The 14,646-nt window shown below is 40.5% G+C and overlaps 2 protein-coding genes and 1 long non-coding RNA gene across 4 annotated transcripts; 1 reads left to right on the top strand and 2 right to left on the bottom strand.

Annotated features, from left to right (window-relative positions):
• Positions 1 to 356: 356 nt before the first annotated feature.
• LOC146673545 (uncharacterized) lies at positions 357 to 3,293 on the bottom strand. Its single transcript, XR_014910514.1, has 4 exons — positions 3,102 to 3,293; positions 2,932 to 3,000; positions 1,431 to 1,525; positions 357 to 952 (listed from the first exon to the last, which is right to left on the bottom strand). It is a non-coding gene; the product is annotated as an uncharacterized LOC146673545 (long non-coding RNA).
• Positions 3,294 to 3,329: 36 nt separating this feature from the next.
• LOC146673544 (Fc receptor-like protein 5) lies at positions 3,330 to 4,074 on the bottom strand (the record flags this gene model as incomplete). The annotated part of the gene is made up of 2 exons (XM_085400967.1): positions 3,330 to 3,652; positions 3,732 to 4,074. Coding segments are annotated over 2 exons (666 nt in total), but the record flags the coding sequence as incomplete, so codon positions are not given.
• A 2,851-nt stretch (positions 4,075 to 6,925) lies between these two features.
• Positions 6,926 to 14,409, top strand: LOC146673543 (butyrophilin subfamily 2 member A1-like). 2 transcript variants are annotated; one of them, XM_085402028.1, is made up of 4 exons: positions 6,926 to 7,174; positions 7,281 to 10,182; positions 12,570 to 12,917; positions 13,156 to 14,409. In XM_085402028.1, exons 2-4 carry the CDS (start codon positions 10,122 to 10,124, stop codon positions 13,275 to 13,277), a joined length of 531 nt encoding a protein of 176 aa, XP_085258154.1. In that variant the 5' UTR covers positions 6,926 to 7,174; positions 7,281 to 10,121; the 3' UTR covers positions 13,278 to 14,409. The 2 variants fall into 2 exon arrangements, with proteins under 2 accessions (XP_085258154.1, XP_085258153.1); XM_085402027.1 differs by having other exon boundaries at positions 6,926 to 10,182.
• The last annotated feature ends 237 nt before the right edge of the window (positions 14,410 to 14,646 follow it).

The following is a 14,646-nucleotide window of genomic DNA, read 5'->3' as shown; positions in this document are numbered from 1 at the left end:
ATATGTAATATTTACTTCTTTTTCTTTGATCAAACTGACATAATAGCAATAAACTGAAGAACAATGTAGTAGCAAAGCAATCAGCCATAGAAGTTTAAAAGAAAATCTATACCCTGTGTCCACAGACACTGAAAAACACGCTAAGATGAATGTGTGCAGCTGCATAATTCGAAAGATATAATACTATGGAGGCATGCTTAGTTTGAAAAACAACTGAAGTAAAGTCTCTTAAATTCAATTTCCTTGAATCAAAATGTACAAATAGACACGTCCAGTTTGTTCTAAATATATTCTGTGCACTGTCGACCTTCTGAATGATGTTCATGTTGTTTACAGTCTGGTTAAAGTGAAGAGAAGTGCTGTGGTGATAAAGACAATTATTATTATTGCTTTTTGTTTTAGTCTTTTTTTTTTAATAAGAAATCTTTTTCACTGTTGAATTGATTTTCTTGTCTCACAAAAGTTGTGTGACTGTAACTCCATGTAAAGAACAGAAGATATAATAATAATGGATTGGATCTATATAGCGCTTTTCAAGGCACCCAAAGCGCTTTACAATGCCACTATTCATTCACTCTCACATTCACACACTGGTGGAGGCAGCCACACCTGCCCGGGGGCAGACTGACAGAAGCGAGGCTGCCATATCGCGCCATCGGCCCCTCTGGCCAACACCAGTAGGCAAGTAGGGTAAAGTGTCTTGCCCAAGGACACAACGACCAGGACAGAGAGCCCAGGGATCGAACCGGCGACCTTCCGGTTACAGATACGCTTCCCAATCCCCTGAGCTACGGTCGCCCCCGTCTACTATCTATCTACTAATCGGTTATACAAGTAATTGTTATCTGGGGTGTTGGGTGGACGGATTCAAGACCCTCAGCTGGACTGCAGTGGTTGGACTGGTGGACTACATCTTTTAGGGGGGAGATGGCATCTGGCTCTGATGGAAACTCTGAAAAGACAAACATCATTATGTCAATTTAACAGGTCTAAACACAGTTCTTGGTGTTTTCTTTTTCCTGCTCCACTAATTAAAGAAAGTGCATCTCATCTTTTTCAATGCTGATGCAAAACCCCAAAATATGCTGCGCCAAAAACCGGTCTGCCCCAAGAATCGAGCGCCCCGGCACAAATGCCAAAACGTCACAGTCTATATATGGCTACAGGCCAGTGGACACTCTTTCAATGGTGAGGATGTACACATGAAAGCTGGTTTGAGCAGAAAGTCATGGAGACCATTTATGTGAAAAGGGCCTAAGGGTACATCTGTCACCATCTTACAATGCTGTGATTGCAGCCATTCCCCAACTCTCTGTGACTGGCACTCATGGCCATTGATCAGTGTCCTTTTGATACAGACTAAAATATCAACGTGCTGGGATCTTGTTCTGATTCGGAACAATGACAGAGACAAAGGAGAGAAGCCGCACCTGTTGACTTTGATTTCTTTCTCTTGTCTTTCACGATTTGTGAATAAGTGGTGTTTTTTTCCTCACTGTTGAGTAGAGTGCATACCGATTTATCCCTGCGGAACAAAACACACAGAGGACATCAATGCAAGTTATACAGCCTGAAAGCTACCTCTGCGGCTGATTTGAATAAGATACAAAAATCATTCATGTCCTTTATCTATATCTATGTGTTCTTTTTAGTATCAGTCAATTTACATCTGTATATAAAAAGCTGGAGAGGCTGAGGACGATGGACTAAATTCTGGAGGCTCATGTCTATTAATAAAAACGCACTGGAGTGTTTTCATCAGAAACTGGAATCCACAGAGCTGTTAGTTTCCTGTTAATCATAGGCTAAAAACAATAGATACTCCCTGTTATGGTTCATCAACAAACACACAACAACTACTTTCGACCTGTTTAAAAAATACTTAGCACTTTATGCTCAAGTGGGGTCTGGAGACTATCCCAGGCTTAGTGTGAAAGATGCGATACAAAACAGACTCTAGCAAGACAAACTATCCACACTCAATCACAATCACTCGAGAATCACCAAATAACTTCACTCGTATGTCTTAGGCAGTGGGACTAAGCTGGAGCGCCCAGAGAGAACCCACACAGACACAAGGAGAATGATGTAAACAGAAAGGTCAAAGGTCAATTGGCGGTCAAAAGGTAGCTGAAGGATGAGCTATTTGTTTATTTGAGTGATTTATTTATTCGATTCAGTAAAAGGACTAGATGTTGTAGTCCCTGATAATGCTTTAAATGGCTGTTTTGAGGAAAGGCAGCCCAGAGACATCGATGTGTGCCTCAACTTTCGGTCTTTAACCCAGGCTAATCTGCCATTTTTAGGGGGATTAGATTTCTGATCTAGATTATCATATTAAGATTTGGGACACATCGCCAGTACTGGACCTTGGATTCATCGGGTGTTTCGGCCATCATCAGTGTGTGATTGTGTGTGTGAATGGGTGGATGACTGGATATGTAAAGCGCTTTGGGGTCCTTAGGGACTAGTAAGGCGCTATATAAATACAGGCCATTTACCATTTACCATTTACCATTATCACTAGACACCCTCATCAAGGAGGCCCTGCCAGGGTTGATCAGGCCCTGGAGTGTGTCTGTGGTTTATGTTAAATTGTTATTTCTCTTCTTCTTTCTTCTGTTTAGTTTCCTACAGTTCATCTATCCACTGCAACTGAGAAATAATACCTGACTCTTTAGCATTTATGGAGCCTCACTTCTTTAAAGGGATAGAAAAGGTGATAGAGAGAAGTAAGACAAAGGGGACAAGATAGGAGAGAGCAGAGAGGAGAGCTGGAAGGGGGCGCCTGATCTGGCTTCCCACACCTCCCCACTGGATCGGGCTGTGAACTCTACCTCCCCACTGCCTCCCAGAAAAGGGAAGAAGAGCAGATAATCATTTTCATTCATTTATTTGTTCATTAGTAGAAACAAAGAACATGAACACCACCTCTGCTCTGTCCGATGTCACATAAGACGTCACTGATTGGATTGTCTTCTATAGCTTCCACTTGATTAGCTGAAGCAAACCAAAAGGAACAGCAGTATGACGCTGTGCAAGTTTTGATGACACGTTTAAAGTCATTGATATACTTTTACATAGTTCTGAAAAAACCAAACCTGAGTCAAATCCAGAGGTCCGAGTGTCACCTTCAGGTTTTCTAACATCACAAAGTTTTATCAACAGAATTATTGAAATGAGTAGAGCTGCAACACAGACTGTTAAAAAGAATGACAACACAGAGACAACAGGCGGGGAGAGTGATGTATCACAAGAGGTGCAACCAGGAGGAGGTGTGGATGTAGGTGGAGGTGTGGATGTAGGTGGAGGTGTGGTGGTGGGTTTGTCTAAAATAAAGCAAACACAGTCATTAAGTTGTCGTCACATTGTGAATGTTGAAAGCTGCAGAAACACAGACAGGTGAGTGTGTCACCTGTGACAGTGATCCAGCTGGATGGAGACTCTCCATGACCGCTGATGTCACACTTGTAGAGGCCTTCATCAGACCTGGAAACATGCTGGATGGTCATTGGCTCTTTTCCGATGAAGACGCCATCTTTGAAGAAAGCAGCTGGGAGGTTGGAGGGAGTGGTCTTTGTTTCACAGAGCAGAGTGACGTCATCTCCCTCCATCACAGGGAGGACAGGACTCTGCAGGATCACTGATCCACCTCAACACAGAGACAAACTACAGCATTTCATCCATTTACACACAGCTTCATCAACACTAACTCCACACACTCAGCTTACCAGTGACTGTCAGGTTAACCATGTTACTGATGGGACCCTCTCTGGACTCACACCAGTAAACTCCACTGTCCCATGTAAAGAGATCAGTGATTTTACAGGAAGAACTATTCTTTTTTCCCCAGTCAGCCCCACACAGAGTCCTGTTTTCCTTGCTTGTGTTTCTCCTCAGAGTCCATCCAGCAGAGCTGTCGTCCTCCTCACAGCTCAGAGACACAAAGTCATATTCAAAGAACTGAGAGCTGCTGGGACTCACAGTCAGACGAGCTGTGAGGGTTAAAATAAAAATTATGTTGATCTTTTTTAAAAATAATGCCACAAAATTATTTCTAATTTCAGTAGTTTTACATTAGTGACCCCCACTGAAAGAAGGAGTAACAGACTTGATCATTAAACATAATTGGAATAAATAAATGAAAAAAGGTTACTGACCTTGATTTGCTGCGCAGCTCAGCACTAAGATCAGAACTGAAGAGAAATAAAACAGTTCACTGAATCACCGAGAGGAAAACAATTTAGTTTTCTAAAGGTAACCAAGGAACATTAAACTCTGGTGTCTCCTTTTATTATGTGGCAACCACATATTAAGAGGAGACACTAGATTGAAGAAAAAGAAGATAGAGATGGATACGATGCACTGTAGAATCCAGGCAACAACATCACCAGAGAAGTGAGGAGAAACAGGACTACACAGTAAAGAGACCTCCAAAAGTACAGCGAGAAGTTTGGATAGACCTGCAATGAGATCAAGATGCAGAGATCCATGCCATTCGTATATAGGTGTTTTTTTTAATGTGCAGGGTAAAGAGGGCGTACCATAAACAAATACAGACAAGAGGGGTATGTTGCATCTGGGTTATAAAGTATTGAATCTGGGATAGCATTTTATAGGGCAGACACACCCAAGAACTACAAAGTAATGTCTTGATTTTTTTTTCTTTTTTATGCTGCTACTGTGCAAGAAAACTCTGCGGTCCTAAAAATAAAACCTGAGCAGTTAAAGTGTTTTCATCAGAAACAGGAAACTAGATCACCGCACAGCTGCTAGTTTCCTGTTAATCACAGACTGAAAAAATAGATGCTCCACACAGATTAATGCATCATCTTAGTGTTAAACGCAAACGCAGAACAACTGCGTTTGCGTTTAACACTCATAGTGCTACCTGCTCTACTTCCTGAAATAAGGCTTTTAGTTTTATTTGCTAAAGTTGAAAGTGATTTTTATGCTTTACTTGTATTGAGAATGATTTAATAATCTTGAATTAGAATATTGATTGTTAATTTAAGATGGTTAATTTAAACAGACAGTCTGAGCCACAGCTTGCCTCATTGGTGAGACTGGTCTAACCCATTTACCGTAACATCAGAGGAAAGGACACCACACTGCTGCTGCATTACCAAACAAGTTGTCTGCAGGCACTGGCGACATCATACTGCTCAATTCACTCACTGAGACCACAGCCTCACTTCAGGTTTGACAGCATTTCTAGCAGGTAGCGGCAGACAGCTTGAAAGTGAATTGAGGCTGCAGTTTGGGGGAGGTCTCAGAGGGGACTGGCAGCAGGGTGGGTATATCCACAAATACTAACATACCGGTATGTAGATAAAGAAACAGAAGGAAAGAAACTGGTCTCCATAAATGATCTCCAATTCTAAATGAATACTTTATATAACATTTCTTGCTAGTACTGGTTTCAACCATCTTTTGCCTTCTTCATGGCATAAATTTATTCACCTCAGAGAATTTAGTCTATATTGGCAAGATGTCATCACACAGTAGCTGAAGATTTGTCAGCTACTTGTCCACAATTCAAAGCTCTCCTTTCACCAAATCCAAAAGGTTCTCTAATGCATGTGGTGCTGTGGCACATCAGCTTTAACTTTCCACATGTTGGGTTGTCAGAAATGTTCTTCTGCACAACTTGGATGCAATAGGTGGTCAATCATACTGAGTTACAGCAATATGTCTGGCCATTTGTTGTCGATTCAGTTTTGTTTATATAGCACCAATTTACAATGACATTCACCTCAAGATTTTGCCTAATATGGTTGGGCAGCAAGGTAATATACATAAAAACTGGCAACAACTCATTCTTCACTCATTTAGCCTACTTTTTATTTTATTGCTTATTTATTACTGTATATCTCAAAAATCTAAAAAAGTTGATTCTGTTCATCTGGACGAAGCGTTTTCAGTGGGAGAAACCTTTCGTCGCTCATCCAAGTGACTTCTTCAGTCTCAGCTGACTGCAGGTTTTCCCAATCTCATAAGGTATGACTGAAACTAGCACCACCGACGAACATTGGGCTGTGAAGTCAGTTCAGTGATCATTAATATCCAAATTGTCACGACCATTGATCACTCACAATATTGATCATGTTCGTCCTCAAGATGTTCTTAAGATGAATTCAGTCTGACGTAAATTTCGTGCCTTCTCCATAATAACTCATCAACAGCAGATGGTTAAAGTACAGAAATGTAAACAGAGAGAATCTACTCACAGAGATAAAGTAGAAATGTTTCCTCCATTGTTGCTCTTAGTAATCTGCTGTTTCTCATCAGCAGTGACAACATATAGTGACCCAGTCCTTCCTCTTCATATATGTCTGTTTCCATATATAAAAGCATGTGTCATAGTCCCTGTTGGGTTATTTTAGGGCTCGCCGTTGTGGTCAGATTGTTGACACCTATGGTGGTAATCAGGATGTTAAATCAACTGTTTGCTCGCCCTTCACCATGCTTAGTTTTCTCTCTCTTTCTCCTTCCTTCTACCAAGTAAGAGTTCGAAATCACGTTCAGATTTCTCTGGCATTAAATTATTGTTGTTCATAGAGAGAAAACTAAACTAAGTTATGTTTGGGAGCTTGGCGGTCCCTGCTGCTATATCAATCAATAGATCCCCCAAATACACAGACACGCCAGAAATTGATTTGGTTCCACCCATAAAAAGCTCATTTCCTTCGAGATAGTACATGTTTATGCTAGTGCGTGTCCTAATCCCACAACAAATGTACAAACCTTAGGAAATCACAGACAAGTATTTCTTGTCATTGAAAAAGGTTGCAAATTGTCGTATGTGCCACCAGCTACAGGTTGAGACATAAACTATCTTGTATTCTTCTAATACATAGTTATCCCCCCCCCCCCCCCCCCCCTTTTTTTTTTTTTTTTTTACTCTCCCTGGGTTAAGTGTTTGGCAGAAACAGCAACAGGCAATCATCAGAGCCTGAAAACCATCACACACTTAGGGTAATGAGAACCAATACAAGCCCAGATACCCCAAGTGGCTGCAGCCTAGAGTGAAGCCCAAGCCACAATGGAAACCAGTGTGTCGGACCAGAAACACTCCAGTCAAGACCGAGTGAGAGCCAGACAGCACAACACGATCCCACCCATGTAGCACAGATGACCAGGAAGAGGAGTCCAAACTAATCTCCCTTTTTTGGTAAAGTAACTAGTGTACATGTAGTGATAAGCTGGGTTAGCTGCTGCTGATTTTCAGAGGTGTTGCTGAGTTCCTGCAGTGACCTGTAAGTCTGTGTTTATTGCAGTGCTGCCTGAGGGCTTCAACACCTTCAGCATTCACAGTCTGCAGCCTGGTCCTTTGTGCACTGGGGCGTCTCTGGATTCTCTGAAGATGAATGGGTTAACTTAAAACCTCCCTGAGGTACTTTTTACGTCCAGTAGAGGGAGATGTTGGTTCTGCATGAATGTGAGCAGAAGCTACTCTTCCAAAGTGTCCTGCAAACTCAAGTTTTTAAAGATTTGTTGATTTGTGTATTTATACATCTGCATTTACTTCATGTTCTTTTGTTGCCGTCTCAGTCTATTGTTAGTACAGAATACATACATGTTATGTCCTGAGAACTGTCAACAGCAGGACTCAGTAAACTGTTGTCAGATAATGTTAGTCGTGGCAAATGTTAACTGGGTGTCAGGTTCATATTGTTGGATTGTCATTTATGCTTAGAAATATATATTTATATATATTTAGAAATGTATAATCATTTAGAAGTATATAATCATTTGTAGATTGAAAGAGTGTCTCATCCTAGGGTGTCTGTAACAAGTCTGTGTAGTGTGAAGAGGGGAGTGCGTTCACTCCTCTTCAGAGTATTCTGGCATAGATCACCCACCTCCTAGGATCATGAGAGAGGTCGTAACTTCTCTTGCTGATATACGGTATATCAACCCACACACACATACCTACACTATGCACAGACTGGTACTCTTTGGTCACATGTATATCTATGTAAGACATCATATGTTAATGAACTCATGCATATTCATGTAACCTCAATAAAGAGCAGTGTTACGAGGAAGCAGACGAGAGCAACTGGGGTCAAGCGAAGGATTGGCGCTCATCCAGTTCTCTCCCTCATGCGCGAGTGACACAAGAACTTTGCCTACTTGTTTCTTGCTTTGCTGTGCAGTTTATTATCTTGAACTTTCCAGCAAATAGGTTTATGCTAGACAAACCCATCACTGGGTATAAGGATAAGCTATAGTTGTGGCTGGGAATTCATACACTACAGAGACACGTGTTGGGAATATGGAGTGCTGACCTCTATAAAACTAAAAACTATAAATGTGCACAGGAGGTGAAATGCCATGAAGTGGTTTTGAGTGGAGCTGAGTATAAAGGCCTGTACTATTAAACAAGCACTGTAAGTACTGTACAGTAGTTTATTGCAGTCAGGGCTCTGTGTGCGGGCAGGCGGAGATGAGGATCCAAACGCAGGACCCGGAGACTGAATTGCAACTTAATACCTCAACTTTATTGCTGGTGACGAAACAAAACATGAACTGACAAAGAGCACAGTGAACAGAAACACACAAGCAAATCTGAGGGTACAACACAACCCTGACACAAAGAAACACGGGGCTTAAATACACTGAGGAAGTCAGGAATGAGAAACAGGAGGGAGACACAGCTGGGAGACATCAGGGTTAACGAGACAGGGGGAGCAAAGCTAGACCTTCACAATAAAACAGGAGACAAGAAACAGAGACGCAGACTTGACACTGAACTAAACTTTTACTAAACACCAGACACAACCTAAGAATTAATCTCTCACCAAGAATAGCTGAAACATAGATTAATAATAATGATCAACAAAACACCAGAGAATCAGAAAATAATCCATAATGCAAAAACAAGCCAAAACATAAGAAACTGAAAATGCTTGGTCAAAATCACCCAGAACCGTGACAATTGTAAAAGCACTTATGTGGATGGGGAGGTTCCAGGTAATCTCTAGTGAATATGACCCTTTGGGGTGGTTCTGACTCACACTGACCTAACCTCTAATTATATGATTCATTAAGCGTGTTCTGTCTGCAGATCGGAATATTTTTGGTGCTTTTCTACAATAGCTGTAAAGGAAAACTTGTGTCCTATTGATGGGATTAACCACCAGTAAAAAAAAAAGAAGAAGAAGAAACACAGAACATTAAATATAAAATAAAATAAAAAAACAGTCGGTGGTTTTAACTATTGAACTTTAATAATGTAACAGATTTTTTCAGCTTTGCTCAGTCTGTGGTTTAGGTTATTGTTATTCTAATTGAAGTGTTTCTAAATTGCATGCAGGGAAAGGAAATGCAATGAGAAAGACAGGAAGCCTAAACGGTAAATGGCCTGCAATTGCATAGCGCTTTTCTAGTCCCTAAGGACCCCAAAGCACTTCACACTACATTCAGTCATTCACCCATTCACACACTGGCGATGGCAAGCTACTTTGTAGCCACAGCTGCCCTGGGGCGCACTGACAGAGGTGAGGCTGCCGGACACAGGCGCCACCAGGCCCTCTGGCCACCACCAGTAGGCTTAACACCAGTAGGGGTTAGTATCTTGCCCAAGGATATTTGGCATGCAGCCAGGAGGCAGCCTGGGATCGAACCGAAAAAAATGCTGTGTAATGGCTCTCAGAGCGCTGGTGTAGTTTTATTGGCATGATTTTCCTCACTGTAAGAAACACACAGGCAGAGCTGCCACACTGAGACCTGATGACCAACGGCATCAGCTTTCACACTGGCACAAGTCATTTCGCTCTCAGTGCCTGGATTTTTGTTTTCTTACATGGATTCAACAGAGCAGGACCAGGATTGTCTCCTAGCAACACGCCACTGAACAGTCATGTATTAAAACGACTGTAAAATTATATATGAGTATAATTAAAATGTTTTAAAATGACTTAACAAAATACTGTAAGCAGTGTAGTTCTGCCATCAGTGTTTTATTAGTCTATTCATTTATTGACTCAACACAGCCTTTCACCCACGCCCACTGCATTGTTCCCACGTAACTCCTCCCACTCCTCACAGTCAGAATTTTTAGCTTTCTCAGCACTTTAGTTTTCATTCATCATTTCATTTATCGGAGGGTGAGAATGGTTGTGTTTCTTGGCTGGACTCTGCTCTCTGTGCGCCTGCTGGTTTGTGCCTCTCAAGGTGAGCTGTGGTCTCTACCAATTTTAAAACATCTGGGTTTAATAAGTAAGAAAGCATTTACAACTTTTTTCATTTTTTTTAAAGAGAAATTCTTTCTATTATCTAAGATGTACAATTAGAATTAAATGCAACTTAAACCTGGAATGGGCGCCTTCAAGATAAAAGTTATGAAAATCAAGTTAAGAAAGTATCAAATATTGAGGGGGAATTTGGGATGTGGATTTTTAACCCTTAGTTGGTGTTCGTGTTTACTTCAAATGTGTTTAAAGATGTTTTCCATTAAGACTTTAGGAGTTACAGAGATTTCTATTCACAGTCCCTCATTTTCAGATGGGGGACTGTCTGTACATGTAGTTTTATGGGCAGGTGAGGTCTGGTTCCCTGTTATTTCATCACAAATGAAGTAGACATATGAGCTGAGGTTGATTCATAGTGTTGAGTATGGACTTCATAGGGAGCTCAGCAGAACTAAAAGGGAGAAGAGAGAGAAAGGAGGAGTATTATGCTCAAAGTCTAGAACAAAGATATGCCTTTAATAATGTTAGTGCAGTCTACGGGGCCATACTTGGCTGAGCTTTAGCCAAATGCTCTGAAACAAATGATTTTTAAAAACTATTTTTAAACTATGCAACGTAAGAGTTTCTCACGGTGAAGAAGATGAAGAAATGGGACAGTCATCAGCAGCAAAATTAATCATCTAATTTCTGCCCCACAGGGCAGCTTTTTGGGTGAATACAGACAGACACACAAACAAGCAGCAGTTGAATGTGGTCGTCATGATCTCCAGGTCTTGGAACCAGAGTTTTTAACTTTAGGTTGTTTAGGGTTTGTCTGCGTTTATAGTTTTAAATTAAATTCAGTAAAGCTGTGTCTTGCTCTCAGATGGATTTATGACTGTACATAATATCTGATATTTAGCTTTCAGTGTGGCGTGTATTCCCATACACTCGAAATGTGAGGGCTAAATTGCTGGGTCTTTTGGGTAAGCCATCATAGATAATTTAGCTCTCAGAAGACAAATTGTTGACTAATTTGTTAATTAATCTAAGGTGTGGCAAATCACTGAAATAAAGTTCAGTGCATAGTTGATATAAATTGTCATGTTCATGTCAACGCCTTGATAAATAATGCTCAAAAAATATACATTTCTTGTGCTGTGATATTATGTCACAGGAGTGTAAATCTGTAAACCCTCAGAGTCACATGATCAGTAACACATGTGAATGGCAGCCACACATGATTCCCACTTTTCTGTTTTAAATTAAACCTTGTTTTAAATTCATGATGGTACACGTGCATTGTAGCCTCTGACAACGTCACTTCACTTTACTTTACAATTACTTTTTTTCAAAAGTAATTAGTTTCTTAGTTACTTTTTAAAAACATGATTTACAACCTGAATAGGTGATAAAGCGATAGATCTTCTACTCTTCTACTTTCTGCCTAATCCATCATATAAAATGTAATCAAATGGAAAAGTTTCTTTTTAACATTCATTTTATTAGTTTTAGTCTTTTAACTTCATGCATCAAGCAAAAATTTAATTATATGCAACATTCTCTGACTGGAAGAAATTAGTTTAACATTTAAACCTATTTTCTGCACATTCCAGCACATAAAATTTACACTCAGTCTTTCAAATAGATGCAAGTAAAACACAGCAGAAAATAAATAACATCAAAGACTAGCGGTCCTTTTGCTCTATTTTCACCTGTAAAGCAGGAGTGGCGTAGGCGGAGGTTTACTCTGGTGCAGGTGAGCCGCAGCGCTCAGTGGAAGAATCCGCGAGTTTCTCTGTGAATTTCCCATTACGACGTAGCGCACTCGGTGCTTGCTTGGAAGTTTAGGGTTTTTTCGCTGTAAAAAGAAGTTTTATTCCCACGCACAGCGGACGCTAATGTTTTTGTCACTTTTATGGAATCAAACTCAAAGTAAGGTCAGTACTTCCACGCTTTAAACGCTGCACGCTCATACTCTCTCCCGTACTCGATATATTATCCATTGTTGATCTGCACACAGCTGTTGTCACGAACGTCGCACTCGCTTACGTCACTGTCATGAGACCCTCTCGCAAAAAAATATCACGGTTTTAGTAACGCAGTAACGCAGCGTGCTTACGGGAAAGTAACGGTAATCTGTCTATGAATAACTTTTGTGAGACTCTAAGATCTGAAATTTAAATGAGCTTCTCTGCCTTAAGAAACTCTTCACACTCCTCCTCAGTATAGAAGAAATTTTTAAGGGCTATGGAAAAGAAAATTCACCAGTTAAACTAGTAAACTTTTCTGGAATTCACCTTTGAAGTTAAAGGGAAATTCTCAGCAGAAGAGTTCTGGTGTCTGCTGTAGAAGTGAACATTTGTACTTTAACCTCTCTGCTCTGTATAGTTTCTCTTTCAGACCAGAAAAACGTCACAGCTGAGTCTGGACAGAACGTCACGCTGACATGTCGAGCTCCAAACAACATCCAGACTGTGGAGTGGAGAAGAGCTGACCTGGGAGACGAATATGTTTTTTTGTATCGGGATGGGAGGAAAACTTTAGTGCGCCAGCATCCATCTTTTAAGGACCGGGTGGATCTAAAGGACAAACAGATGAAAGATGGAGACGTGTCTTTGATTCTGAACAATGTGACAATTAATGACGCTGGAAGATACGAGTGTCGTGTCGTTGAGAAAGGAACAAGTGGTTTTAAGCTCATCAGCAACATCACCCTGAGAGTTGTTGATCCTCCAGGTGAGTGAGTAGAGTTGAGTGTGTGTGTGATCAGAGGTGAAGCTGCTTCCTGCTTGTTGATGTTTGTTTCTAAAGATGTTGTTGATGAGACTTTGTAGAAAGCAGCTGGTCTGAGTGATGTGATCAGAGTGCAGTAGATAATGTCTGACAGCAGTTTGAAGAGGAAATGGATTCTGTTCTGTTCTTCACTCATCACCTACCTGACAGCTGACACCTCACACCTGTTTCTCACCTGCAGGTCCGACAGGAGGACCAGAGAAGGATGAACCTGTTGGACTGATAGTTGGCCTGTTAGTTTCCTGTGTCCTCATTGTTGCTGCTGTTGTTGGCTTTGTGATCTACAGAAAGTATAAAGGATAAAAGAGTCAGGCTTCACACTAACTTACTGATGATCTGCAGCACATCCAAATATCTCAGACCCCTGAACAGCTAAACTTTGAGTCTCCTGCTGCTGTCTCGACTTCCAAGTGATGTCAGTGAACAGGGGGACAGACACCAGGGACTTCACAAAGAAATTAATTATGAAGTGTCACCATAAAATGTTATTCTGTCTTATCTCTGGGTATGGAGATGATGGAAAGTCTTTGTGAGGAATTCAGAGTAAAGAAAATCTTAAAGAAAACAGAGAATTCTTCTGATTCAACAGTTATTGTCTGATTTTGCTGCATCCAGCTTACACAGTAAAATTAGACTTGCCGTTGTTCATAAGTTCCAATTTTAACAAAAACAGGGTGCTTCTATTTATTACTAATGTTATGGCTGCAGATTAGTGTCTCACACTTGAACTCAGCACTTTATCAGGAAATTGCTTTAGTTTGTCAGTAGATCAAGTGTGAAGTGAAATTAATTTGACTGATTCAACGGTCATTCTTGGAGGTTGTTCAGCAGAGACCAGAATCAAATGTAAAAACATTTATACATACATGCACATATACATGCGCACTCATGTCAAAATGTGATGCTCAGTTTTCATGTTAGTGATGCTGTAACCTTCGAGCTGGGCTCGATTTATGCTTGCACGTGTGAAACGTATTCCCACATGAATCTATGTTGGCCTTCAGCAAATGTTACCATGTTGAGTAAAATGAAATAAGAGCTGCTTTCCTGATACTTTAAACTGTGACTGTAAGATTGACACAACTTGCTAAACTATTAATCCCACTTTTGAACTTCATAGCAAGACCACAAGGTGCAAAAAAAAAAACAAACCCCAATATCCAAATATAATATAATAAATAAGGGTGGAAGGGCTTTAGTCATTATCCTTATAATCTTTATTTATGGTGCACTACTCATCTGAAACACTCGTCATCACAGCGTTTCTGGTTTTCAGCTTTGTTTTTTCTTAAGAGGATCTTTGTGTATTTACCTTTTGTTTATATTTTAAAACATTTTGTGTATTTTTTTGAATGTCAAGCAGTTGTTTCATTGTGACACTTTTATTTATCTCTGCTATAAAAATCAAGTATACAATCAGGCTTCATGTCCGTTTTCACACAGAATAAAGTCCTGAAGTATTTCTGTTGTTTGCCAGTCTTTTTCTTTCAGGCGGACTTTAACTCATCACCCTGTGACTCATCCAGCATCTGTGTGGCAGGGTGACAAATCAGCTCTAGCACAGACTGGACTGCCGGCTCTGTCCGCAGTTAATGACTAAATCCCTGTCATAAACTGCACACAGTGCAAAAATTTTTTTATTATAATTTGGCTCAGTGTAAAGAGGGGGAAT

This window comes from Rhamphochromis longiceps, linkage group LG3, assembly GCF_057381845.1.
Source record: "Rhamphochromis longiceps isolate RC_006_pf linkage group LG3, R_longiceps_female_GT1.1, whole genome shotgun sequence".
Taxonomy (NCBI): Eukaryota; Metazoa; Chordata; class Actinopteri; order Cichliformes; family Cichlidae; genus Rhamphochromis; species Rhamphochromis longiceps.
Note: the sequence above shows the minus strand (reverse complement) of the source record. Positions and strands in the feature narration are given on the sequence as shown.